General features: G+C 31.9%; 4 protein-coding genes across 4 annotated transcripts; 3 read left to right on the top strand and 1 right to left on the bottom strand.

The window, feature by feature from the left end:
• Positions 1 to 3319: 3319 nt before the first annotated feature.
• LOC125051843 (protein Flattop homolog) lies at positions 3320 to 10442 on the top strand. Its single transcript, XM_047652425.1, has 4 exons — positions 3320 to 3534; positions 8256 to 8469; positions 9650 to 9801; positions 10352 to 10442. The coding sequence occupies exons 1-4, from the start codon at positions 3508 to 3510 to the stop codon at positions 10403 to 10405; spliced, it is 447 nt and encodes a 148-aa protein (XP_047508381.1). The 5' UTR covers positions 3320 to 3507; the 3' UTR covers positions 10406 to 10442.
• Positions 10443 to 10447: 5 nt separating this feature from the next.
• LOC125051841 lies at positions 10448 to 12061 on the top strand. The gene has a single exon (XM_047652423.1). It carries the CDS (start codon positions 10448 to 10450, stop codon positions 12026 to 12028), a length of 1581 nt encoding a protein of 526 aa, XP_047508379.1. The 3' UTR covers positions 12029 to 12061.
• Positions 12062 to 12096: 35 nt separating this feature from the next.
• On the bottom strand, positions 12097 to 17595 carry LOC125051842 (nonsense-mediated mRNA decay factor SMG9-like). Its single transcript, XM_047652424.1, has 8 exons — positions 17516 to 17595; positions 17164 to 17395; positions 15881 to 16012; positions 15206 to 15442; positions 14582 to 14795; positions 13494 to 13664; positions 12775 to 12941; positions 12097 to 12418 (listed from the first exon to the last, which is right to left on the bottom strand). The coding sequence occupies exons 1-8, from the start codon at positions 17549 to 17551 to the stop codon at positions 12216 to 12218; spliced, it is 1392 nt and encodes a 463-aa protein (XP_047508380.1). The 5' UTR covers positions 17552 to 17595; the 3' UTR covers positions 12097 to 12215.
• A 2136-nt stretch (positions 17596 to 19731) lies between these two features.
• On the top strand, positions 19732 to 24366 carry LOC125051595. Its single transcript, XM_047652021.1, has 5 exons — positions 19732 to 20282; positions 20764 to 20909; positions 22511 to 22589; positions 23122 to 23331; positions 23951 to 24366. Exons 1-5 carry the CDS (start codon positions 19986 to 19988, stop codon positions 24041 to 24043), a joined length of 825 nt encoding a protein of 274 aa, XP_047507977.1. The 5' UTR covers positions 19732 to 19985; the 3' UTR covers positions 24044 to 24366.
• The last annotated feature ends 3398 nt before the right edge of the window (positions 24367 to 27764 follow it).

Raw genomic sequence — 27764 nt, 5'->3', positions numbered from 1 at the left:
TATATTATTTTCCATATTTAATACCAAAAACGTTCGAAACTTAAAAAAATCTGATTTACCATGCAGCATCTGTGTATCCGCCCCTCGGAGATCAGCCAATGGAAGAGCGACCCCGCCTATTGATCCAGGACGCAGGTGTTGCCGGGAAATTTACACAGCCTTTATGAAAATACGATGGATATCGATTTCTCAATTCATATACAGATGGTCGTAAAAAGGAAAATGTATAAAATATAATTTACATGTGCCACAGACTCTTTCCCCGAGATTCTATAGGGAGCTTTTGGTTGCTTCACAATTCTTAAGCAAGTGATCAGCCTTTTGTGGCAGCCACTTTTCTCATATAAGGGTAAGATACAAACTGGAATCGCGCTATTAGACTACAAGCCCATGAAAAAAATACCTGTGAAATGAACCAACGTGAATAACGCTTAGAATGCTGTTACTATATCTGAAAATAACTCTGAGCACTATGCCGTCATTTCTGAGCGGTACATGTGAGTACGTGAGTGATTGGAATTTCTCAGGTACAAATGAGGAATTTCGAATTTAATCGCGCTATTATATGTATGCCTTCCAAAATCTTTTCGATACACGGAAGCCTATGTTTACGTTTCCACTCGACAGTAATTTATTCTGATGTAATCTCGATCAAACAGATGATATTTGATTACCCGAGTAATTTCATTAATTTTTCTAATCAATGAACTACACTTGCCCTAAAACCTAAATTATATAATTTGGAAAGATGTGCCTTCTACCCATTAGATATTTCATTTAAATAAAAGTTAAAATTGTATACAATAGTGAAATGACATGCTATTTAGGAATAACGAAAACGTTTCAGTTCTTTCATCGCAATAAATTCAAATTTGCATTATTAGACATGACCTTAAACTTTGTCATGACAAAACGTTCTACAGTTTTAGATATAAAACACGATGTTTTAACAGAATCTTGATATTTAATTATTGTTAAAAACTGGCATTAAGATGTAGCAACATTTGTTAACTTAGTAACACTATGTGCACTTATGGAGAGAAAAACGTCGATACTAAATTTATTCTTATCTTCAAGTTAAGAGCGATGAACGGTCTCCATTTCTTAAGGAAGGTAGTGATGGGTTTGGTTTAGGCTAATATTATATATAATCGGAGTATGTGGATCATATACTGGAAATTTGCAAGAATGCGTTCAAAAGAATGGATTTGTGCTTCGAAAGGTAAAAACGTTTACTAACATTAAGGCCATCTGAAGCTTGTACAACGCATTGGTTAGAATTACGTTAGAGCGTAAATTGTCTGGGTGGGCACAACATGAAACTGTCTTATGTTGGAGCGCATACGGCGTACAGAATAAGTTTACTCGTTTTCTTTATTACAGACTATATGGTATCAATCCCTACTATGTACCCAACATTTGTCTTGCCCATAATGTACACCACGGGCTGCATGATATTAGAAACAAACGGGACCTAAAGTTGGCCTACTATATATTTAAAGTCTTCTAGAACTAAGGAAAGGAAAGAAAGCAAAGGAACCGTCCTTTGAACTTAGGGGATACGTGCGATGGTGAAGAACAAGGTTGTTTGCGATATAAAGGGCCAGAACCAGACTGTTGTACAGATCTCCGTTAACAAAGACGTTGCGCCTACTAAATGCTGTCTCTGACATTATCGACATCTTTATATGTTCGCAGAGCCCAGAGGGAGTTCATAGTAGCGATATTGTGCATTTTGTGCATTTTATGCATTTTTTTTTCGACATTATCGTATTTTTGTGAATAAATGTTTGCAATTTGTTTTTTTTACAAATTAATCCTAACAAAAAAAAACTGAGGTACCTACCTAGAATGTACTTTTCAAGACAAGTTATGTCGTGTTAGCAAAAGTTATATGTAATTCACAAGTGCACAAGGGATGCCTCCCATCCTGAAACAAGAATAATAGGTACAATGACAATTAATTCATTTTAGTTTTTGAGCTCACATAAAGACCGGCAACGCACTCGCGAGCCCTCTGGCATTGAGAGTGTCCATAGGCTTTCACTTAAAATCAGGTGAGCCACCTGCCCGTTTGTCCCCTGTTTTATAAAAAAAACACGTCTTCAATTAGTACGACTGAAATTTTAGTATTAAATAGCACGCATACCACCAAATGTTAACGATTTCTTAAGAACGGGAAGACTTTTTCATAATATATACTATGCTTTTTCATAATATATATTATATTTTATGTATTTCAGCTTAGTTCACGTTCATAAATTAGTCGGAAAATTAATTTGCAAAAAATCATGTACCGGTCTGAGACATTCTCCGATTAATTCTATGTCGTGTTAAGGTTGTTTCAGCATTAATAGTATAATAAGTTATCTACGTAAACAAGTCTATAGAAGGTCATGGCAACGTTAATTCACCTACTGTGACATCGCAACGGATCACGCAAACTGAAAATTTTCGTTAAAGAACCTATATTATTAATGGTATCTTAACGGTTCGGCTCTAGATTAAAAATAGATTTCCATAAATCAAGTGAATTTTGTGAACTTTTGAATTGTTAGGTACAGAAATATTTGCTTTTTCGTATATCTATCAAATTAACCATATTCGAGTCAGGTTAAATCTATTTTTTATTTAAAACTTGTACAGGCTTTTGCCGTGATATATAATTAATAAGTTGCACTTTTATGTGCAATAGTGTTATTTACACTATTGCACATAAAAGTGCAATTATTGGTTAATTGGTTAATTTGGTTAATTATTACAATAAATTGGTTAATTTATAATTAATTTCATTTATAATATTTAATTTTCTTGAAGGACCGTATTGGTTCGGACTTCGGAAATAATTCAATGGACAGCTTACAAAAACCCTCAGTTGTTGAGCAACGAACTTCCTGGTGATACGGATGGAATTTCGTATTCTGTGATGTCGAAACTCAGCTGCAGGTATCTATCCAAACAACTCCTCAGAATCTAAACTAACCGCTGGCGCATCGACCGCTAGCTGAGCGACCACGACGACAGCTGTGCTGATAACCGCTTATCAGCTAGCTCTCTAGATGCCTCAGGAGCTGGCCGTTAATAATGTTTTCCATTATTTTCACTACTAATATTCATCTTAATTATCTCTAAATATTTTTTTGTCACTTAATTTTTCTAAAGAGACTCACAAAAAAATAATTAAACAAATTATGTCAATAAGATTCACATGGAAAAGATACTTCACGATGGCTTAAAATTTCCCTTCTATAGCGAAACCTTGTAGCTTGTCAAGTACTCATGAAAATGGAAAATTGTCATGACGACAGCGTCGTTAGGCCGATAGCGTTTTCCAATAATTTTACACAACTTTTCAGCCAACAACATGTAGAAAAATGTATTTTGACGGCGTTTTGATGGATTTACAATTTTTTGACGATTTTAAATTGATTAGTGAAAACTGTGATATTTTCGAGTAGTGTTTTTCATCTTCAAACGTCTTCGAGTTCTTTTTCAAGATTTAGAAATATGGCTTTTAATTTTGACAGTGGACAGGTAAGTTCTAGCAAAATATTAAATGTATAAACATTCTTCGGCAAATGTATGTAACAAACAGTTGTAGATTTTTGTAAAGATGTGTATAAAACTGTTTTATTGCTGTCCATCCCCACATGAAATCTAGTTGATCCAACTTATAATCCCATCTTTTTTAACACTGCACCTGCACTCCCATTAACTCCCCTATTTTTGGCACATTTTTTATTTGCCAACAAATTGTAATTCCTTTAATCCAACTTAGATACATCCAATTACATGGTAAACATCTTTGGAATTCATTTTTTATGAAATGAGCCCTTAGCTATATATAAATAACAACCTCTTTTGCTTGCATCAAAAATTGGTGACAACGGGTCATTGAAAAGGGGGCCGAATCTATTTGCGAGAGAATGATAATTTTTCACGGTTTTGTGTATTATAGTAATCCCTAGTTGACGTCTGTCCTGGTCTTTAGTTAATAGTTTTGTTTGTATAAAAAAGTATTTTTATAACAAAGCCATTGTTACAAGTTCAAATGGGTACTAGGCACGTAGATTAGCCGACGTTATTACAAATAATTTTAAGTTTTGAATGTATTATATTGTTAGATTTATTCAAGATTAGTTCGAGTAATAGATCTAAGTATATAAAAGTGCATCTTATATTGATAATGAAAATAAGTGGAGAAATAATATGGATTAAGAGTTTATATGCTTTAAGAGTAATTAGACATATACATAACATTTATTACTTACAAAAACACACACACATAATAAAAATAATCAAAGAAAAAAAATAAAAAAGAGATAACAAAAAAAATGTTTCCCTTTTCCTCTTTGGTTCGTTGAAAGTGTGTAATGCTGTGTGTTGTAATTGGCCCTGGCTCAGCATTATGCTAAGGAGCAGACTGTTCCACAGCTTACAATTATGATTAACTTAACCGATTATAATAAAAAAATATTATTATTATATATATCCATAGGAGCCATACATGATCGCTTGTGAACGTTACATTATCAAGGACATACAAAATAATCTTGTTTAGTAATTGCATCCGTGCTGAGAGAGGGATTCGGATTTTTCTAGAACTCGTAGACCATAGTGTTATAATTTCATAACCTATGAATATCGCGTGATATGAAGCCGGAAGGACGCGAGGTCTCAGACAACTATTATATATACTTATTCTAAAAATAGTAAAGTTGAAGGATGTCACGCTACTCCATAAGGCGACATACTTACGGCCGCTTTCTATACTTTCTATACTCAATCTCAATCCAATTTTACTACTAGAGATTGATATTTTTATAAATTTCTCATAAACGACTTTTCAATACCTACCTACCTACTATTGTAGTTTACTGATTTCGGGGACCAATAAACACTTCGATATCTTAAATGTAGTCATTTTTTGACATTAAAAACAATCACAAGGGTCTTAGGGTCTGTTTCACAATGTATGGATAAACTACCAAATAGCTATGCAACACATAAATTATTTGTAAGATAAATTGTGCTATTTGACATTCATCGGACTCATAACTTATGATGGACTTTATGTGACGAATAGCGCTATCTGACAGTCGTGAAACGCAACAATAGTGTTTATCCTACTAATAAGTAATAAATAGCTAATTTGGAACTTATGTAGAACTTATCCGTACATTGTGAAACAGACCCTAAGAGTGTCCTCAAAAAAAAAATGCTGATAAAAATTCCGCAATTTTATAAAATGATCAACCAGTTTATAGTCTCTAAAATCGTATGTACTTAGGAAATATAATTGTATAGAGAAACAGTAATATTTCTTCGCAATAATAGTTAAAAAGGTTTTTTAGAATTCGCAAATTAACATTATTGCAAATTTATTTAATTGTCTTAGTTAAGACAAAGACAAATGCACGATATGCATTTCAGCCCTTAAGGACAATTCTTTCCTTACAGGGCAAATAAAAAATAAATCTATTGTAAGCAGGTGTCAGGGCCCTTCATGTGAGGCGTCATAATCATCCCCCAACAAAGGGTTGCAAATAATTATTTACCCCATATACGTCACACGCCTATTTGCCTCATTTAAATGCTGGTCATAATTTAGAATTATTTTGTCAAGCCCTCTAAAATTATATATTACATGCGATTTTGTCTACACTGTGACTATTTCAAGAGCCCATTCAAATTTGGGGATATTCTAATATAAAATAGAGTTTGTAGTTTCACAAAATTTGCTAATAATAAAAATATTTATTGCTGCCTACAGAATCGATTTATAAAAATCAAGGTAAACTTCGAGTTGTTCATATCTCCAATTACTAAAAAGTTAATTTATATATCTTATGTACTTGCACAATTAGATGACTTTTTAGAAGAAATGTCACGCCTCAGGAAATTACATTATAAGCCAATGTACAATATTATGTTTAGTAATACATGTGTGTGAGGTTTTCTGAGAACGAATGAGTTTGAACAGTGTTGGCCAAGTAGGTCGTAGGTTCGCCCGGCTGTGCACCAATGGACTTTCTTTCTATGTGCGCATTTAACATTCGCTCAAACGGTGAAGGAGCTATCTTGAGTAAACCGGCTTGCCTTAGACCCAAAAAGTCGACGGCGTGTGTCAGGCATAGGAGGCTGATCACCTACTTGCCGATTAGATTAACAAATGATCACGAAACAGATACAGAAATCTGAGGCCCAGACCCAAAATGGTTGTAGCGCCATTGATTTTATTTTTAATACATGTGTTACAAATAACGGCATAATCGTTATTGAATGTAATAAACACTTAAATCGTTTTTAGCCCATTAATATTATGTAACACAGTTGGAAAGCCGCTAAGAGGGCTGCGCAGGTGAAAAGAGATAATCTTATTTTAGTTCAATAATAAGAATAATTCTATGGACATATTCAAAATATTACATTGTACTGTACATTATAACCCAAATATGAGTACAATTTAAAAATAAACACAGTTGTTACAAAATGATTAAACATTAACGGCGCGTGCGTCATTCCGCAGTCGCGTGTCTCCCTTCATCAAGTCATTTATTATTAATTTCTTGACTATTTTATAACCGCACATCGCAATATTTGCAGTTACCCTTTTGGCTGTTCAATTTGTAATCTAAATGTTTGCTACTGTGCTCATCTTTAGGTATCAAGATCGTTATCCTATTCGACTTTCATTACTTTTTGTTTAACTTACATTTTAATAACAGCCTCATTTAAAATAAATTGCAGTCCCATAACACCAATTGTATATACACTAATAATCTATTTAGATTGCAAAGAAAGTGGTACATTCAGATTGATTTATTATAAAAAACACCGCATAACGTCACTGAGAATTATAGCCTCGTATGTCAAAAAAACATTTATTTTTATTCTTAATCTCAGGTTTCCTAGAAAAGCGGTGCCGTTCTCTATATACTAACTAAAACTAAATTAAATTATATGATGTCTTTCTATGTACCTCTTCGCATATGCTTAATCCGAAAAGGAAAAAAAATTGTTTTTCTTTAATAAAATCCCATCCTTTTTAGTCAATTAGGTTAGACTTAAATTACTTATTAGTCTTAAGTTAGGCTAGATCGTAATATTCCATGATGTCTTAGTGAAGACACATGTATAAAAAAATCCCAGAGGCTCTTTTATCTCTGCCTTAAATAAGTTTAAGAAATGTAATAAAGATTAGCTGAGCAAGAAAGCTTACTATAAAGTTAACGTTTATCTAGTTGATAAAAGGGCCTGGGACTACTACTAGACCGGCTATTTCTAATTTATTTGGGATATTTGTTTTAAAATAAGTGTTGTTTGCCATAGTCATTTTGTTTGATGATTTGCTATTTTAAAAGAGTACCGAGAGTTTTTTTTACGCCGGCTTTTTCTCTCGGCCTACACGGCCCTCTGTCTTCTTTGCCGATGAGTTGGGATGTCTACCGATTCAAATTTAATGATGTGGAATAAGTGATACCTGTATCTTATATTCCATAATAAACATATTTTATTTTATGGCCCCTAGTAGGAGACTAGCATAGTTCCTACGAGTTTTGAATTCCCACCTCATCGGGACCTGTTTCCGCTTACCGAGTATGATGGGTAACCAGCGTACTCCATTTATAATATTTACAGTATTGTTCAAATTCGGGCTAAAAGTCGCCAGCGGTGTATATAATTTAGATAACTTTACGATACATTATTGAATCCAGCTAGAGACTGACTGAGGGCAAAAATTATTGTATTAGATATAATGCATATGAAAGTAGAATCCAAATAGCGGTATGATATTAGAAATTTAGATCACCTGATACGATGACTGTATTAGTCTGTCAAATTCACGACAAAAATCATGGTGCCCTACATTCGAAATTGACTTCAAATTACTTGTCTCTCCGCGAATTAAAGCTTTTAAGTTTTCACAAATAATCCAATATTAGAGGAGGAAACTCTTATGAATTATTTTATCACTTTAGTAGGGATATATCATAAGAAATGTATGAAGTGGTAAAATCATACAATTTCAACAATTAAATCAAAACTTTTAAATTTTAGTTTTTTGGATTACATTATACACAATTCAAAGTTGTATGTTTAATACTCAAGAATATAAAATTGATTTTATTAAAGTACCTACCAAATAAATCTCGATAACGATGGCAGTCTGCGTCATGATTTTAGTTTCAGTTATATACCATATACAATAATATAATTTATTTTATAATCATAATAAAATAATTTTATTACAGTTCAATAGAGAATCTACCCCCAAACGTCTCGGCAACTGGCAAGTACCGCGTTGGGCACCAACGAGAGCGCGGCCCCTCGAAATGCGGCCTGATCCAAAACCAATTTGCGACTTAAATGGACACTTCTTGCCCGGTGCTCCCCGGGGGACGTCGAGGTGTTTCGGACATTATACAGGCACATGGGACTTGCCGAAGAAAATTACGAGGAAAGTCGGTAATGATTGTAATTTTCCCTTTTATTGCAGATTAAAATTAAGGAGTGAAGCAGGAACATTTTACTAAAAAAGTATATCGTATCGACTAAATATTTGTATCGTTTGATAGCTTATTATACCTAAGATTTCCTACTATATTGAACTAAAATGAAGGCGCTGTACCCAAAAACAGTGTATTTGCGCTCAATGGAAGAAGATAACTCCATAATAGGTCGTGGTGTAGTCAGATCACACATATGTTTATTTCAGGCAGGTTTTATGCGGCTTTCATTCCAAAATAATTGTTATTCATCCTGACATCGAACCTGTAAATAATACGTAATATGTCATACCATTACCACGGACGTTTGGCGCTCTAATCCTAAGATTAGAATGGCATTAATAAATAATTGATACGATTTTAATCTCTATATATATAAAATTATCGTGTCAAATGTTCGTTCCCATACTCCTCCGAAACGGCTCGACCGATTCTTATGAAATTTTTTATACATATTCAGTAAGTCTGAGAATCGGCTACTATCTATCTTTCAAACCCCGAAGTGATAAGCGGTGTCCACCCCAAAAAAATTTTTACTCTTCTACGATCAACCCCTATTTTTTATTATTTTTATTGAACTAAAACAATGTTTTCTAGAAATAATATACATGGCAAAAAGTTTGCCGGGTCAGCTAGTATTGTATAAAAAATTAGATACCTTTAGGTTACTTAGATATTATTATACATTTGGTTTTGTTGGTATACGTGTTGACAAAACATTATTTTAAACTTAATTTACACAAACATACATATTAACGGTACTTAATTAGCTACTAAGTTTTCTCTTCTCCTTAGGTTCGAACCACATACGGTGGTTAAGACGTTACTATTCTGCTTAAAAAATATTATACACAGGACGCATAAAGGAAATACAATTGCTATTTACACAAACATACATATTAACGGTACTTAATTAGCTTCTAAGTTCACTCCTTAGCTTAGGTCCGAACCCCATACGGTGGTTAAGACGTTACTATTCTGCTTAAAAAATATTATACACAAGACGCATAAAGGAAATACAATTGCAAATTATTTCTTTTGCAAACTTTATGTCGTGCTTACACGTAGTTCGCATACAGGGCTGAAAATATACCGTGACACGCAATTGTATTGTTTTCGATATGTTTTTGTTTTGTTAGCCGAAGAGTTGGCGAAGGAACCACCGGCTGGTAGATTCCCAGATTGGATTAATCTTCGAGTTCAGAGGCCTAAAGTTATAAGCAAGGCGAAAACGCGCGTGCGCGGTTCAAAGGCGAAAGAAACTACAGATGCCGAGGAACAGTCGTTTAAAGTAAGCTCGTAGTTATGGTCTGTTTTGCGCTTTTTGGATATCATTCTAATTTGAATTAAATTGGTAGGTATTAAATTACATTTGTAGACTCAAATATATATAGCTTAAATAGTGCTTTCGAGTATTCTGCACTACAAATTAATTCCTGGAAATTTTCACATTATTTTTTATGTTATCGTATATCTTACTTATTACTAAGAGACTATTATTTTTCAAATTCATATTTAAAATTACGTTTATTATTATTTGAAGGATTAGTGAACAAAGTTTTGAAACTATGAGTAATTAATGTTGATAGTGCACCTGCGCAAGATAAATGATAAGATAAATACAATGTGTCGACCGTTAATGATAACAAGCAGCTTTATAATATCTTAATATTAAAAACCAATCACATTATTTAATTATGCTTAAGAAAATAACTGATTAGATGTTATATGCAAAATGCACAGAAAATAAAATAAAAATTAATAAATGCAATTTTTGTTTTCAGTTACTGTATTATTATCCTATTAGCTTTTTGTCTTTATAATATTTTGTTTTTTTGCAGCCCAAGCAATGCCCACTACACGCACGCAGGCCTAAGCACTCGCAGAAAAAATAATTTATTAAAAATATTTATTAATAAATAATTATTATTATATTTATGTTTTATATTTTTTCTTACATTTTACATGTCTGTTACATTAAGGACTATACACTTCAAGCAAGTGAAGAGGAAGTTTTACATAATACTCACAATTCTGATCCTTTGGAATTATATAAAACAGCGGAGCCGGTAGACAGTGAAGGCCACGGACCTTACGTTCCAGGTTCAGCGACAGAACCAGACAAACGCCACGAAAGCTATGATCTTTTAGTGAAAGACGCGGTTGAAAAAATTCACGGCCCTCAGGAAGAACCAAATGAAAAATTTTGGCGTAAAGTTGCCGAAAATGCGAAACATGTAAAGGACATGAAAGAAACCAAAAGACCCTTAACATTGCCCCATGTAAATGTTACGCAAAATTTTAGTTTTGCTAAAAATATGCATGCTGGTAATCTTGAACACCAACCCTTGCCAGATACCTTGGGCTATAGACATTTAACTAAGGTGGGCGAACATCGTGATTCAGATATCGTTGTCAAACCTTATGCGATAGGTTGGAAAGGATATGGTGCATCTGGTCCGACGTGTTGCACGAAAATGCGTGTACACAGACCAAAAACGTGTGACCCCAAAAAGCCTGAAACGGAAGAACGCAAGCAACGCCCAGCAACATCATTTGACCTAGGCGGACAGTACAAAAAGCCATTATCCCTCATGGACTTGGCCATATGCTGGGATTTCAAAACTGACGATCACCGAGAACCAAAACCCCCGAAGCACATAGATGGCTCAAATGGCTCCACGGCACCGGCAGTTTTTACAATGGTCCACACCCCGAAGGACGAACAGGAATATATAACTGGCCATTCACAATCAATTTTTAACCAGAATCGTAATGGACAAGATGTTGGCCGTCACAGTGTACCACATTTTGAAAAAGACATGACGAAAGAAAAGAGGAAGGATGCATGCGATTTACAAAATTGTCCACAACATACATATAATGGTAAAGAGTCCAGATCCAAGTCTTCTAGTAGGAAAAGCTCGGCACAGTCATCGAAAGATGGAAAATGTGATGGTGTAAATGGATGCGGTACTGTTTCGTCTTCCAAGAACTCAAGCCGTGATTACAAACCCGATAAATACGTAAAAGAAACTAGCAACAACCGTGGAAGTCGACGTATTAACAGCTTAGAATCGTATACCAAAACTCCTCTGGCACAGGGGAAATTGCACCAAAGTTCCCCGAATGAATCTCAAATATCCCATTCACCAAAAGACAGTATATCATCTAACAATAACGGGAAGCATCGTCATTGTTATTCCTGTGGCGGCGATAAAGTTGCGAAAGAAATAAAGCAGAAAGAAGACTATAAGTTCGCATTTAAAGCTGGCAATCCCAACTCAATTCAAAGCACAAACTCCAACGATTCCAAAGGAGTTAAGATGCCAAAAATGCGTCATCCATATACAAAGAAATCATATACCATTCCCACTTTGGCACCACCATTTAGTATTTGGCGCGATGCGAATGCTACTGGCTATCCTGAACATTGGAGATTAGCCAGTGTTTATCAACATGCTTATAAGCCACCAGAACAAAGACGAAAACCTCTTATTAATAGTGTATATCAGTAATGTTGGGACCAAAATAAAAAACTTTAGATATAATTATGGTTTTATTTACACAATTTTTATAAATTATTTTAAACATTCTCCAGTTCTTCAAGCATTTCATGGAATTGCCCAACAAACGTATATTTTACATTTCCATGCCAAAATACGGCGGTGCGCGGTAACCATTTCAAATTTCTTCATTGAGGCATTAAGGCAAAAACCTTTCGTACTCCAAGAAAAATGTGCATTTCTTGATAGACTCCCAGGCTTTATTGCAAAAATGGAACCAGCCTTTTTCCGATAAATTCGGCACATTTGTTATCTGATGTCTGTTTACGCCCAATAACATCCAACGCAGTCTTTTCGCTAATTCTTCAAATGTTGGATGACCCCGGTAAATTTCCTTGTTATCTATAAAATTCCACATTATTTAGGCATTAACTCACAGTATTGCAGACACATTCAAACGTCAAATTACCTATAAATAAGCATTCATCATTTTTGGATAACCGATCGCTAATAATTTAATAATTAAGACAGAAATGTTTTTACTTTTTAATAATTTGTAGGACTAACATTGCTATTCATATGTTCATCATACATGATTTGTTGAGTAAATTTTCTACGTAAATATTAAAGTTTGATGTAAATTTGGAATGTGGCATCGGAACAGGAATTATGGTTTCAATAAAAATTCTAATTATCTAATGATGTTAATATCTCGATACAAATTGCTTTGGTAAAAAGTTTTTCTACTACACACGTACCATAATCTTCATATACTTCTGGTAACAGAAACAAATTGATAGGGTGTCCACACTTTTCAACACTATACCATTTGTTAACACTATCAACATTGACGCCATTGTTACTTATATCACTATACAAGTACATGCCAGATTTTAATTGCAGGTTTGAGCGCTGAAATGCTTTTCTGAAAAAAAATACTACGTTTGAGGTGCCTTGGACATTTGGCCATTTCGCAAAGCAACCGATATTTATAAAAAAAAAATTCACTTAAACTTAAAATGGATTGATTTTTTTTTTCTATCAGGAATGTTGCTTTAATACCCTAATTTCATCCATTTATCTGTTATGAATAAACGAGTTTGATACTCAAAACGACTAGGCAATTAACAAACTCCATGTATTTATGTTGGTTCTATTCAAATTATATATTTTTTAAATAAATAACCTATACAATATATCCCAATTCTATGTATTTTTGTTTAATTCTGTCTAATCTATATATAAACATAAAATTAGAATGATTAAATATACAAGAACAGAAATTAAAATATCCTGAAATTATTGACTAAGTTAAATAGTTTTTAAAGAAATACTGCTTTTATCATACTAAATATCTATTCTATTTTTAATATTGATGTAACTGAAAGTACACGAAAACCCACATACTGTATAGCTATGATAATGATATTTGCTTTTTCTATATAAAATCCATTAAACATCAATATTTGTGGAGTACCTGTAAAAATCTTGAATAGTATGGACATTAGAATATGTGAAGTCCTCTAGTTGACATCTATTATGTAATAGCAGTAAGTGTGGGTGAACTTCCGATTGAACAGAGTCCGATTCTTGATTAACATTTGTGGATGAGAGTGATGGCCTCAACATTTCTGCGGCTTGTATGTATCTGGGAAATTCTATCTCATATTAAAAATAAAAATTGATATTAGTTTTGAAGAGTATCTTATAACTTACAACAGGGGAATTATATATCTGAGAATTCCCCTCAATTTAAGCCGTTTAATTAACAGCCTAGCGTCTTAATTAAACAGCGCCGTTTAACTAGCGGTCTGAAAGATTCAGCCGTAGCATTTGTTACATTTAATAAACTGGCTGGCTAATGCTTAGGTCATTCGTACGATAGAGTGACCATATGGCAGAAAAAAAAAGAAGAAACATCTGACATTAAAAATATTTCTTTAAAAATGAAATTGCTTGAGTCAGTCACAGCTAAATTCACATTATTATTGTCACTAATATATTTCATTAACAAAACACGATAAAATTGTGGTTTTCCGACGCGTTATTGACAGTTTAGACTTTAGAGTGGCAGAAAGTGGAACTAAATTGAAATTAACAGTGAACCTTAGGCTAGGCAAGTAATGAAACGTTATCGATCTATGTCATTTGCCTAGCTGTTTGATCAACTGGCTGAATATCTTTCAGGCCACTAGTTAAACAGCGCTGTTTAGTTAAGAGACTAGGCTTTTACTTGAACGGCTTATTAAGCTAGTTGGCTGCGACATATAATATATTAGTATCAAAATAAAAATGTATGTCACTTGAGTTACATATCCTCTTAATCTAAGCGCCATCTATCGGATTGTATTGAAGTTACAATAGCACTGCAGACACACTTCTGCACATGTTTCATGTATCATGTTTGTTTCCTTTAACCTTAGAGGCAGCTTTAATTACATTGTAAATGGTTTAAAATTAAAAGCATACAGTTTTAGTCATTCACACTAACAACAGACAGAAATATATATAAATATTTTTTTATGTTTCTTATACACAAGTATTACGAACAAGCATATACAATACCTTATGAAATTGTAGTCACAAAACCAGTCTTGGACAGCCACTAAAACATGGCATATGGCCATTAAATAGGAAGCTATTTGAAGACAATCTACAGTCACAATGTTCGCACTTCTAGATGTTACAGCATTTAAATTTGTGTCAATCAAACATGGCGACCATAACGGTTGACAGTCAAGGAGGATGACACGGTCACTTGTTACATACATATCAACACCTGTAATAAAAAAGAGATAATATTAAAAAAGTTGCATAATAAACTTATCAAATGTGCTAAGTACATTAGTAATTGTTAGTTAGTTATTAGTATTTGTAGACCAAACAACACAACCAAAAATATAAGAAGTTGTTTCACATATGACAAGTTTTCATATTATTCACATGGTATGGACACAGCTGTATCTGATTTGCTATTTGATACAATTTTATGCCAGGCCGCCCCCATTATATTTTAACACTATTGTTTTATAAGTGCATTTTTATACTATTTAAAAATGAACTTTCTCTAATATAATTTTAAAATGATACAAATTTATTCCAATAGAGGTCCAATTTTGAATACTTTTATGTCAGATTATAAATATTTTGCCAGATACAATTACATATATATATATAAATTTAAACTACCTTTAGTGCAGTGTACTCCTTTTTCAATTTGTTCAATATCCTGCATTTTAAATTTAAAGTGAGGTCTTTCTTGTTTTTTGTCTATGTTTAGTTTCTCCGTATGACTTTCAATACTTTCATCAACTTCGTTTGTATCTGGCATTTCATGAGATTGAAGTATTGTATGGCAAATGTCTTCTATTGGCATACTTTGGTTGATAAGATTGAGTATCAAAGATTTTCCAACACCTTGCATACCTGCAAATAATTTATTAAATATATTATACTGAATATTATCAGATCAGTAATTTACTTTTGTAATTTGAAAGTATTACAACTATCCTCCAATTTTTTCTTTACATTTGAATCTACATTGTGTAATAGTTCAAAAGATATCAAATCATCTTAGTACATAATAATAATATATATTTATATAGAAGTAGTTAAGTAATACCAGCTATACATACACCAATGGCTCTTATTTCACATACGAAATTAACATTTGCTTGTAATCTGTGAACAAGTGGCATAGAAGACAGGTAACCTACTAGCTTATAAGAAAACATGATTTATGAAACTAAATAATAAATATATCTGCCCACTTGAAAAGTTCTATATACATATATTTAAAGTAATATATTTTCACAATATTGAATTAAAACATGTTAAATGTGTTAACAGTATAGTAACTCTTACCAATCACTCCTATGATTAAATAGTTACTGTTATTATCATTTAAGTATTCTAGAGCTGTGTTATTGAATTCCAAATTTTCATCTAGCAATTTGACTGGCTCTGACATGGTCTTCAAAATACATGGCTTTTGTTCTAAAAAAAAGTACAAAAGAAAAGATGTGAAATTTATATTAATGACTACTCCAGCCATATTAGTGACTCAATGGGCCAAGTTTATTTGTAGAACAAATAATGAGGAATAAAACTATGGTGGTAAATACAGTGGTCAGGGTGTAGTTGTTGAGAAAGGCCCTACTATAACAATAATGTTTAGTTCCATCACAGCATAGCTTGTTGTACAAGAGTTATTTTGGGAAAACCATAAAACATGAATGAGAAACACAAAAACCATTTATAACCATTGTTTCGTTGTTCAAATTTGTTAAAGATTCCAGGTTACTTAAAGTAAATATGTTTGTAACAATCCTGTATATTATTCAAAAGAAGGAATTAACTGAAATGTAAATAATAATCTAAAAATATCTTACACAGTGAATTTGTTAATAGCTATTATACAAATACAGTCAAAACCGGTTATAACGACATTGAAGGGACCGTATAGTTGCCGACGTTATAGGCGATAGTCGTTATAAGCAATGTCATATACAGAAGTACAGTACATATGTATGTACATAGTTATCGATCTAGAATAGGTAGGTATGGGTTATAATATGGTATGTTAATATTATAATATGTAAACGAGTCAAAAAAGAAACAAAAATATTTATTACGAAATAATTAGGTACAAAAGTAATCAGTCAGTCTGATTTCTTTAGCCGTCTCAAATATTTTTTGCATTTTACGTTTCATACTCCTCAAGGTATGAGTATCACCAGTATCAAAAGGTTAAAGGCAACAAATTTTTGCAAAATCGTTACAGCGTTAAGAGCCTCGGAAATCGTTGTTGACTGAAACTGTTCATTGGGAGAAAGTGCGTAGGTAATAATAAGCCTAAATATTCATTCAATGCTTATAAATAAGATTTAAAATCTTTTGTATTGTTTTGTTTTGCTGAGACAAGAAGCGGTTGGTCGTTATAACCGATGAATATCGATAAACTTTCGCCGTTGTAAGCGATATGTCGCTGTATCCGATGTTGTTATAAGCGGTTTCTTTACTGAATAGTTTACTAGGGATTCGGACGGGACCATACAATTTGGTTGTAATAACCGATAGGTCGTTGTAAACGATGTCGTTATAAACGGTTTTGACTGTATTTAGTTTGGAAAAGTTGTACAAAATACCTTTTTTTTCTTTTGCCTCGTTTTGTGCTATTTTACATGGCTGTTGAGTATCATCTGACACATGAGACTTGGGACTCACTGGCCTTTCCTCTTTAGGAGTACTTTGCTCCCGAGTTTTTATTAATATGGTTGGTTGCTTTTCTTTTTCCACTTTATCTTTATTTTGTTCTTTTGTCTCTCTATCAGACTTTAGGATAACAGGCCTCTTAGGCGTAGCCACGCTTACAACATCCTGAAATTAACGTTTACTTTAAATAAATATATAATAACAGTAGGAAGAGCTACCTTTTGGTTGAGCGATATTGAGGCTTAAACGGTTCAATAGTGTTAACTATTTTATGCTTGTACGAACCTTAGTCATTATAACCTTTTTTTTCTTATCTGACATATTTATGTTGAAAATTGAATATTTAATAATTTTTCAATTACAAATATTATTATTTTCTAGTATGTTTATTTTTATTTACTTGCTCTGGTTTTATGTCATTTTTTTAGGTTAATGCCACAGAATATAGTACTCTTCGTTTTAAGACTCGTTTACACGGGGAAACTTTTTATTTTTTAAGCTACAAGTCAGCGAGATTATATAAAAAAATACGACATTGACACCTAGCCCGGTCATTTTAGACATAAAAATAGTGATCAAATAAAGAAAATTCCGACAAAGCCAAATTTTCGTAGAGACCTTAGGTTTACCACAAGGAATAAAGTGTCAAAAGTCCCCATCAGTCCCATGTGAGCTTAGGGACTTATTCGGGGTCAAAGGTCAAAATTTTAGATTTTTCTCGAAAACGGTAAGTTTTATCGAAAAGTACCTCAGAGCAAAGTTGTAGATCTTAAAATTTTCTATAAAAATGATCCCCATGATTTTTTCTCTAAGACTCACTATTTCCCAGATATTGCGCTTGTAAGAATCATGTTCTACATAGTATGCACACATTTCCTCACCACCTGTGAGGTAGTGTACTCGGCGCGTTTTTTTTTAACGTGGTATCCCCGGTAGGCCTATTCCACGAAACTTTATTATGGATTTGGATTGTTATTTTCAGGAACAATAATTATTTAATAGTATGAAGATTATTGATATGGGTTACTGAGTTTAACTGTCGTTCAAACTTTTTTTTATTACTTTAATCTGACTCATACTCTTCATATTATTCAACTTCAACAATCATGTTTTCTTCAATTTCTTTTTGTTCTTCTTCTTCTCCTTCCTGTTGATAAGCGCTTAGAAATTGTTCAAATGAAGATGAAGATTACCCGAAGTGCTTGCGCCAGTTGGCCATATATTTAGGTTTTTTAATTTTGTGTATACAGTCAAACTTATAGAGGTTTCTCTCTAACCAGAGTTTCGCGCTAATGCGGGTACATGGGTACTGGGTAGTGGGTAGCGTTTCTCTCTTATAGAGGTACACAGCGAGTACGAATGTCGTAAATAATGTATGATGTGCATAATGTGCAGAACGTATATTATGTACATATTGTGCACAACATATATTTATTTATTTATTTTATTTATTAACACTTCATTGCAAAAAAACAATAAATCAAACACAATACAAAAAAAAAATTATAAGGGATGCAACGGGCGGCCTTATCGCTAATAAGCGATCTCTTCCAGGCAACCCTAGTTAAAGAAAAAAAATAAAAAAAAAAGAAACATGATTCGTGCGAGAAGTGCAGAAACAAATGTATATATTATTTATTTTATTTAGAACTTATGTACACTTAAAAAAATCCGTCATTTTCGTGTTAGTTTCTGTTTTTGTATTTTGAATGTTTTTCTCTAACTCGTAAATTTTGTCGAATATTGCTTGTATTTTTATTGTAGCTATAGTTCCTCCTAAATAATATAAATAAATAAAGCTCGACTGTCGGTTATAGAAGTATAGATAAGTAGCAGTCTCACTTACGGAGGTCCATGAGGGAAAAACGACTCTCTCTTACAGAGGTTTCTGTTTCTCGCTAATAGAGGTTTTGGGAAAAATCACGGGTCCCGGCTAATACTCTCACTTATAGAGTTTTCTCACTTATCCAGTTCTCACTTACCCAGATTTGACTGTACATCTTGCCAATGATTTATTTTGCCTTCCATTGCTTGGCACTCATATCCATAGTAAGTTGTTAACTATGAGACTTTTAGAAATTTCATCCTTTTCTTTTATGTTAGAATAATCTATGTATTTTATATTTTATACTCACTCGCTAGCTTGTAAACTAGCCGACTAGGACTAGCAGGTCTGTGACTAGCCCCGTGTCATCGAGGCTTCATCAGTCATCGAGGCTAAGCATACTTTACTATAAATGCCCTGTCGTAGTATAGTAGTAAATAGAAAATATTTTTGACCCGACACATATTGAGAGCAATTTTTTATAGCTGTTGATCTTAGTTCAATTTAAGTTACATATGTTACCATTATATAGTAGGTATATAAACCCTATAGTAGCCCTCCGCCAAACTATAAAATTATATAATAATAAAATAAAGAACCATAAAAAAAATCAAACACTTCTTGTCATTCATATTATTCTATGGTTCCTTGGTTACAAAATTGTGGTACTCTATGGTATTAAGTCACAGTTACATTAATGATTAACGCGAAGTTTTTGATTTCCCTATTTTAATAATAAACTATTAAAGTATTAAGTCAAGTATATTACATATATCATATAATTAAGCAAAGAGTTCTTAATTCTGGAAAGCTGTTAGTAATCGGTTTATTAATTAACGAGTATAAGTTAATAATGTTAGTCATTGTTCAATAAGCAACTATTAACGAAACTTTTGCGCAGTTTAGTTTATTAATATAAATTACAACGCAATGACAACGCTAAATTCAATGTTTAGAATTGTATTAATATGTTTCTCGATTATTTCGACTATTATTGGTGCTCAAGATGTCTGCGTCAAAAAGGGGCCTTGCACTTGCGAGTATTCCAATGGGACCGGCATAGATTTGTCACCTGCGGTTAAGGCCACATTTTACACCACTCAAACATATGAGTTAAGGATGGCTGGTGCTGAGTACGCTCTTACTACATATTTCTTCCATCCTTGCTTCGATGTTACGCCAAGTGTAAACAGCACAAACCCCGGTGGTTGCAACAGCCCATTATCGGTAAGCATTTCGTAATATCCATATGTAATATTATTTTGTTATGTACCTACCTACTTAACTTGTTAAACTAGAAATAATTCACAAGCATGGCTCCGTAAAGCATTAAGTAAATATAATAATAATCCATTGGCTGTCTAACCCTATATAGGGTCTTGGCCATGACAAATAGCATCTAATCAGATCTCATTTTTGGATCATTTCATTTGGTAGAAAAGTGATCAGCTTTTCCTGTCTGACTAATGTTATACCAGTTGCCTAACGATGTTAACCTTCACACTATGAGCATGTACTAAGAAAGATTTATTTGTGCACAACCTCAGGGTTCAGAGTTACATGTTTAAGTCTATATGCCAATACTGTGCTAGTTTATAAATTCTATTTTGATATTTTAAGATTTTTTTTCAAATATATAGAGTATTTGATTTTTTAAGTTTAGTCCCTCTGTCTGTATGTCTTGAATCAGGTTTATGTAAAATTTCAGTTATGTAGGCAAACAACTCACTTCAACTATAACGCAACAATACAAGGTTTTTTATCTGATGGTGGCCTCTATGAAAAAATGGGAGATACAAATGGATCAACCTTTAGTGCTGATGGAAAATCTATTATTTACTCAAATATTCCATCGTAAGTTAACTCTTTGTAGTTTACTATAATTTTTTATCAAAACAAATCAACTTTTAAAACTCTTCTTTAAACATATATGATAAAAAAAAATGTATGTCTACAAAAAAAATATGTATCTGTATGATATAATGATAAAAAAAAACAAATGGGTAATTCTGTTGGTCAATTATATTAGTTATTAAGAAATTCTCTTCTAGTTAATTTAAATTAAATATGACTGATATTTTGTAACATGATAAGTTCTTAAAAAGATAAATATCAGTCCAGTGGTTTTTAGGTTAATACAAAAAATATTTTTTTCAGTTTATATTACTGTAGATACATAGCCATATGGCATATACTTTACTTATCCAAGCAGCTAAATATATAATTACAATTGTGTTCATTCAATCCTACTGATAATGGTGTAATCCAATGATTACACTATTATTTCAAATAATACATTATAATATAACATGTAAGAAACTTTGTCTTGTGGCAAATTTTCGTTAAACTTATTAGGCTTGTGTTCTTTAGAGACATGGAAGTTTACATACCATAATATAACATATATATTCATATGAATATTTTCAATTATTTATCTATAAGTAGTCTCTATAAAGTTTGTCTAAAATTTATAAAACACTTTTACTTGAACTAAGACGTGTTTCGCTAACAATCAAACCAAATTCACATTAACAATTTACAACCTGTGTAACAAAAAAAGTAACATTTTGGTTAATGATATTTGCAATATAGTACACCTTGTAATAAAAAACTGTAATTTTATACTCCAGTTTTTAATAACTTATTCCACATAATAATATAGAAGTGCTTATTTTAAAGGATAGTAGGAATGGGTAGCTTAGTAACAGTTTTGTCTAAAAAAAACTTATTTTGTTTTTTTTTAAATAAATAGTGTGATAGAAATATAAACTATACATAGTTATTCTGTCCAGCATGACATCAAACAAATTTACAACTTATTTACTAAAACCAATGATAATTTAAAAAGTTAAAACAGTATTTATGTATTATATATTGGTAAGTTATTATAAATAAGAGTGATATCAGTGATTGAAAGAATATATTTCTTATTTTATTATCTATCTTACTCAGTTACTTGCATATATAAAAGATGTTTTGTTGATAAAGCTGAGACTAATGGAACTGGTTTAACCACATTTTATTTTGTGACCTTGATATTAAAGTGTTACTGTTTAAAATAAACATAATATAGAACAGTTATTCATACATTAATTAAATTTTGTTATTGATTTCAAAATTTACAGAAAAATAAAGAATATAAAGAATATTACTTTACATGCACATCTGTATATTTTGCTGGCCTATTATTTTTACTAGTAAAAATTATTTTGAGCAGATATATTTTGCTACTTAATTGTGATCTACATTATTTTCTTCTTACTTATTACAGTTTTGTTGACAATTTAACCAAGAACCTCAGATTATATGCGTTTATTAACAATTAACCATTTAGGCTATAGTAATATTAAGATAGACACACTTAAATAAAACACAATTAATTAATACAATTATAGCGATAATAATCACAAACTATTTAAAGTATGTCAACTCATTACATATGTTATATTTTACAGATCTACTATAGTAATGTTGGTGTGTGCTCAATCAGAAGGGGAACTTAATGTGTTTTCTCTTATGGATCCTAACAAAATTGTGAGTATTTTTATTTTACAATCATCCACATGTGCAATGATCAATATAAATAGAACGTCTGTTTTTGATAAAAAGTAAATTTCAAATTCAAATTTCAATGGGGAAAACTAAAGTATTAATAGTGTCACCACCTTGAATTTTAAATTGTAGTATAAATTTAAACAAGCAAGATTTTATTAAATTGATATATGTTATGTTCCTCTTAAGTAGTTAATTTTTAAATGTTTAATATAATGAATTTTTGTATATTTACATTTTTTTTCAAATTTAACCAAATCTTGAACAGCATTACTAGTAATTCAGAATATATGAACATATATGTATATACTATAACATAGTTTTATTCACAATTTAACTTTTTAATTTATTTTGAGCTCTTTTATAGTTTTTATATAAATCAGTTCTAGCTGATATGTATCAATTGTTAGGACCTGTTTATTGACTTCATATATATATATCTAGAAAAAGTTACACAATATTAGAAAATGTTAATAAGTTGTGTACTAAGGTGACAATTTTTATACTGTTTCAGGCACTAGCATTCTATTCAAGACACGCGTGTCTGAAAGTGATTGAAGAATCTGGAAGGTCTCTCGGTTCTACACTTCTTATTGTCTTCTTCTCTTGTGTGATTTTCTATCTGGTCCTAGGAATTTGTACTAAGAAATTCCTGATGGGAGCGACTGGATTAGAAATCATACCAAATCTAGCTTTTTGGAGTGATCTACCTAATCTTGTCAGAGTAAGTTAAAATCTCTTTATGTAGAACTTTTTTGCGATTTGCTGAAGTATTTTCGCTTTGTTGACGTATAATGGTAGCACAGACCAAATTTTATGACAATTGCCTAAAAGGTTAGGCCTGAGCAAAGCTGAGCATTTTTGGTAATTGAAAAAACAGAACCGAATCAGTCTACAAATTATATAATAATAATATAGGTTATTTCATCATTATTATTAATATTAAAGTCATATATCAATGATCTGATACACACGCAATTTTACCGTGTGTGAATTTTAATTCAGATATAATTACTTACATTTTTTTTTCAAGAATCGTATAAGGTGTTTTACTGATATACGGCATTTCGGGTCTAAGACATATCGGATTCCTCACGATGATTTTGTTTTGGGAAGTGAACTTCACAGAAAAAAACAATGAATCACTTTCTAGAAAACATAATTTTCTAATATTCTTACATAAAACTAAAATTGTACGTTCAATAAACGCAACTTAAAGTATTCTATTAACTTGCTTTCAACAAAGAAAGGTCTTCTTAACCGGAAATTCCCTTATTTACAATAAGATATTCAACGGCCCAGCAGTAGAAAAAAACATGAAAAGAAAACTATTTTTTTTTCAGGATGGCTGGGCATTTGCTATCAATGGATTCAAGCTGCCGACCAGTTCTGGTCCTGTGACGTCACCGGACCCTAACAGCTATGATAGCATATAACAGCAGGATCTTCAAGGACTTCAGCTCCTCATACAGTAAAGAACTTCTCAGAATTGTGCTATCTACGAATATTCGTTTATTTTGGACCACTTTTGTAGCTCTGTTCTAGACTAAAGGTTTGATTCAATTTGGGTTTGTGGTTATTTTTTTAAAGTCCCCATTAGGGGGACAGATATTATTTTGTTTGTAAAGATTGGGTTTTCGTAGATAGCACTCGAGTTTTCTAAAGACAAGTCTACATACTTCTAAATATACTTGGGAGTTTAAAAGTCGATTTAATATAAGAATACGATTCTATAAGATATTTTGAAATTCAAAAATTCCTGTTCACACAATTCGCATTTATTCAGTTTTAATTGAAATGAGTTTGGTCATGATTCGTCAAATATCTGGCTTATTAGCTAATTTAACTTCATTAAATTAAGACGTCAATAAAACGTATCGTACGTTGCGAATCAATCAATAGGTTAGGAGTCAATTAAGTTATTTTTTTAAATTCAGTCCAACATGGTTATTAAACACTTAAAAGTGTTATTTTGTCTACTTATGCACCTGTAAAGTTAAAAAAATACGAATCGCGAAAAATAACGACGAAAACTGAATAATTTGTGAATTTTTGTTTTTGTGTTTTGGTCAAAATAATTAAAATATTGATAAGAGTATTTTTTATGAATTGTTAAATTTAAATAATGGGCCCTAAATAACATATCGTATAAATAAATCAGCATCTCCATATTTGAAATGATATACTTACTATAATGTTACCTTACTGTTAAAAAAAATCGAAATCATATTTTTACGTGATATTTTTTTACGCCAAAGAGAAATTAAAATATCTCGGGCTCTAGTGAAATAGTTTGTTTATTCAGTTGTATGCTAAATGCCCGCTCTATATAATTAAATCTCTTTGGTTTACCCTCACTAGTCTAGTTTGCATAATATGTACTATAAATAGATAAAACAATAGAGATTTTTTAAAGGTCTTGGTAAAATATTTTAACGGAAAAATATTTTTTTTATTATTTGGTTAAAATATTTTAATTTTAATCAATAAATTTATCGAGTTCCTACGTAAGCACTTTCCATCAATATTGATATGTCCCTTTACGAGCAAATAATAATCATTTCGTGGTTGAAATTGGATTTGCAAAAACCCTTCAAGGAAGGAGTGGAAAATAAGAGATGTGATGGAAGGACTACGAATTCTTTTTTGGGCCTAATTAATATATTATGTTTACCAATACGTAAACGTTATTAGGTACAACTTTCAGTTAAATACTGATAACGAAGATCTTAAACTAGAAAATTTAGAATCAGTCTGAAACTACTTTCTGTTATGACGCGCGTAAAAAAGTACGTACTATATCCGTAAAGACCAGCAACGCTCGTAACTAACAAGGTAAGACCTTTATTCGAAATAATTATAGATCTGTTGGCTGAAAAAAGTAAAAAAATAAATAAAAATAATGGTAAAAAATGGCAATTCGACGTCATAATTGAGGCAACTTGTTAAAAGAATATCTTTTTGTAGCATAATTTTTTCTCTATTGTTTTAATCTCATGGTTTAGTATGAATTATATAATGGCGGGTTTATATGTTTATTTATTCGACATTAAATATGTTCGTAAATGAAACAAACCCGTTGTGAGATATTTAAGTTGTTTGTTGTTATGTTTAAACATCATTTTTAAACAGAATCTGTCTCTGTTTAATCATTTACCGTCCTCGGTTTATTTTTGCTCAAAACCTCATAAAGATAAATTATTTATACATCAAATTTACCAATATATGTTATTGCTGAAGTATGAAATTGTCGAAATTTTTGCTTATGCCAAGGCCAGTAATATTTTACTATACTAAAGGAAAAGGAAAGAAGGAAAAGGCTGGTATTTCTTACATATAAATAAGTCTTGCCATGTAATAATTGGATATGATTATTTATTTGTGCCAAGAAAAAACAATTGGAATTTGAATATCGATAGGTTTAGAAATATTTTTGCGGTATTGCCGCTTTTTGGTTTTAAATTTTGTTTGAATTAGATATTTGCGGCCTTACTAATAAAGATTTATGCACATCGTATAAGCCTGTTATAAGAAAAATGTTACTAATAATGTCTGAATTGACAAGGTTGATGTATACTGCTGTTATAACAAGTGTCTGGTTTGTATGAAGACTTGTACAATGCTTATACAACGCAGAGGCCTAGTTTAACGGGTGTATAAGACAAAAATTGCGTAATTTCATCTGATTTCGCGTTTGACAGCATTTTTTGACTGTTTAGTTCAAGGAAAGATTTAAGTTAGTGTATATTTGTGTTTGTTGAAAATAGATTTTATAGATCAAATAGAAGATTTAGATAATATTGATATGCAGCTAATACATACGATTGAAGATTTGCCGCCTCCAAGGAAAGTCAAAGAACATACCAAACTCGGTGCAATCCGTTATTACTTTCGCATGGCGATTTCAAAACAAAATACCGCTTTTCAAAGAAGTATGTTATGAAGATCTGTGACAGAGTGCGAGCTGATGTCGAAAAGAGTACTAGAGGTGGAGGGTTTTCGATTTAGGTGTCTTCTTCATGGCTTCTCAGTGTCATTAGAAAATGCCAAATTATATATAGTAGCACTAGCAATCCTCCACAATATTGCTATTGATATCAAAGAAGACCTGGATGTTACGTTTGATGACACTGAGAATGCTCCAGAAGAACCAAGGCCAACCTAGACGCCCCCAAGCAATCTGGCTAGACAAGCTGCTAGAGCTGCTTTTATTGAAACATATTTTTAAGGCTGTTTTATTTACATAGGTGTGGATAGTTAAGGACTTGAAATAAATAAAAAGTTATATTTCATTTAAAACGGGGGTTTTATTTTTTTTATAAGTATGTAATTATTTATTTAATTGCTGCTGTAACAATTTGAGCCTTAGAAGATGCTTCTGTCTAGCCCTTTCGTGAGCTTCGGCGAGTCGCTTCTGTTTGAGCCTAAAAAATTATTTAAGTATGATCGTTGAGGGATTTTGAATGAAATAGTCCTTTCTCTATCACATTGATACTAACCTCTTCTAACTTTTGTACTGCAGAACGCGGCTTTTTATGTAAAATTCTAGTCCTCTTTGTCTGAGGTTTTGGAGTTTCTATTAGCTGCAAATAATAAAATGTTATTAGTATATTGAGTAAATGTGTATATAATTGCTTTGGTTGATAAAATAAATACAACTTACATTAGAATTATGAGTCGTATCAAAATTATTAAATCAAACGTCAATCAAACACGGCGGGTTGCCAGGGTAACAATAAATAAGGGTCGTTTTGTTATTCAACCAATACACATCGATTATTGGTCAAAGAGGAGTTTATGCCCTGTACAAGCTCTATTCACTGAATTACTATCACCTTGTCATAACGCATGTATAGTGATTTTTTATTAGTAAGACCGCTAGTGTATATCTATTGTATTATCACTTAATGTGTGTAGTATGAATATTTTTGTATCCAATTTGTATAACTAGGTGTTTTTCAGTGAATTTTTGTATACAATTTAAATTTAAAGTTATTTTCCAATTTATACTAGTGTGAATGTGCAATAAGATACATTTTATAATTTGCACAAACTCTCTGTGTGTATCAAGTCTTTTAATAAATTTGTTGAGCATATAAACATTTGTTTCATTATAAAATTCCCTAAAACTAAGTTTTGAACTCTACATTAGTTCGA

This window comes from Pieris napi, chromosome 8 (genome assembly GCF_905475465.1).
Source record: "Pieris napi chromosome 8, ilPieNapi1.2, whole genome shotgun sequence".
In the NCBI taxonomy this organism is placed as follows: Eukaryota; Metazoa; Arthropoda; class Insecta; order Lepidoptera; family Pieridae; genus Pieris; species Pieris napi.
The sequence above is the reverse complement of the archived record's forward strand: the minus strand, read 5'-3'. Positions and strand labels throughout refer to the sequence as shown.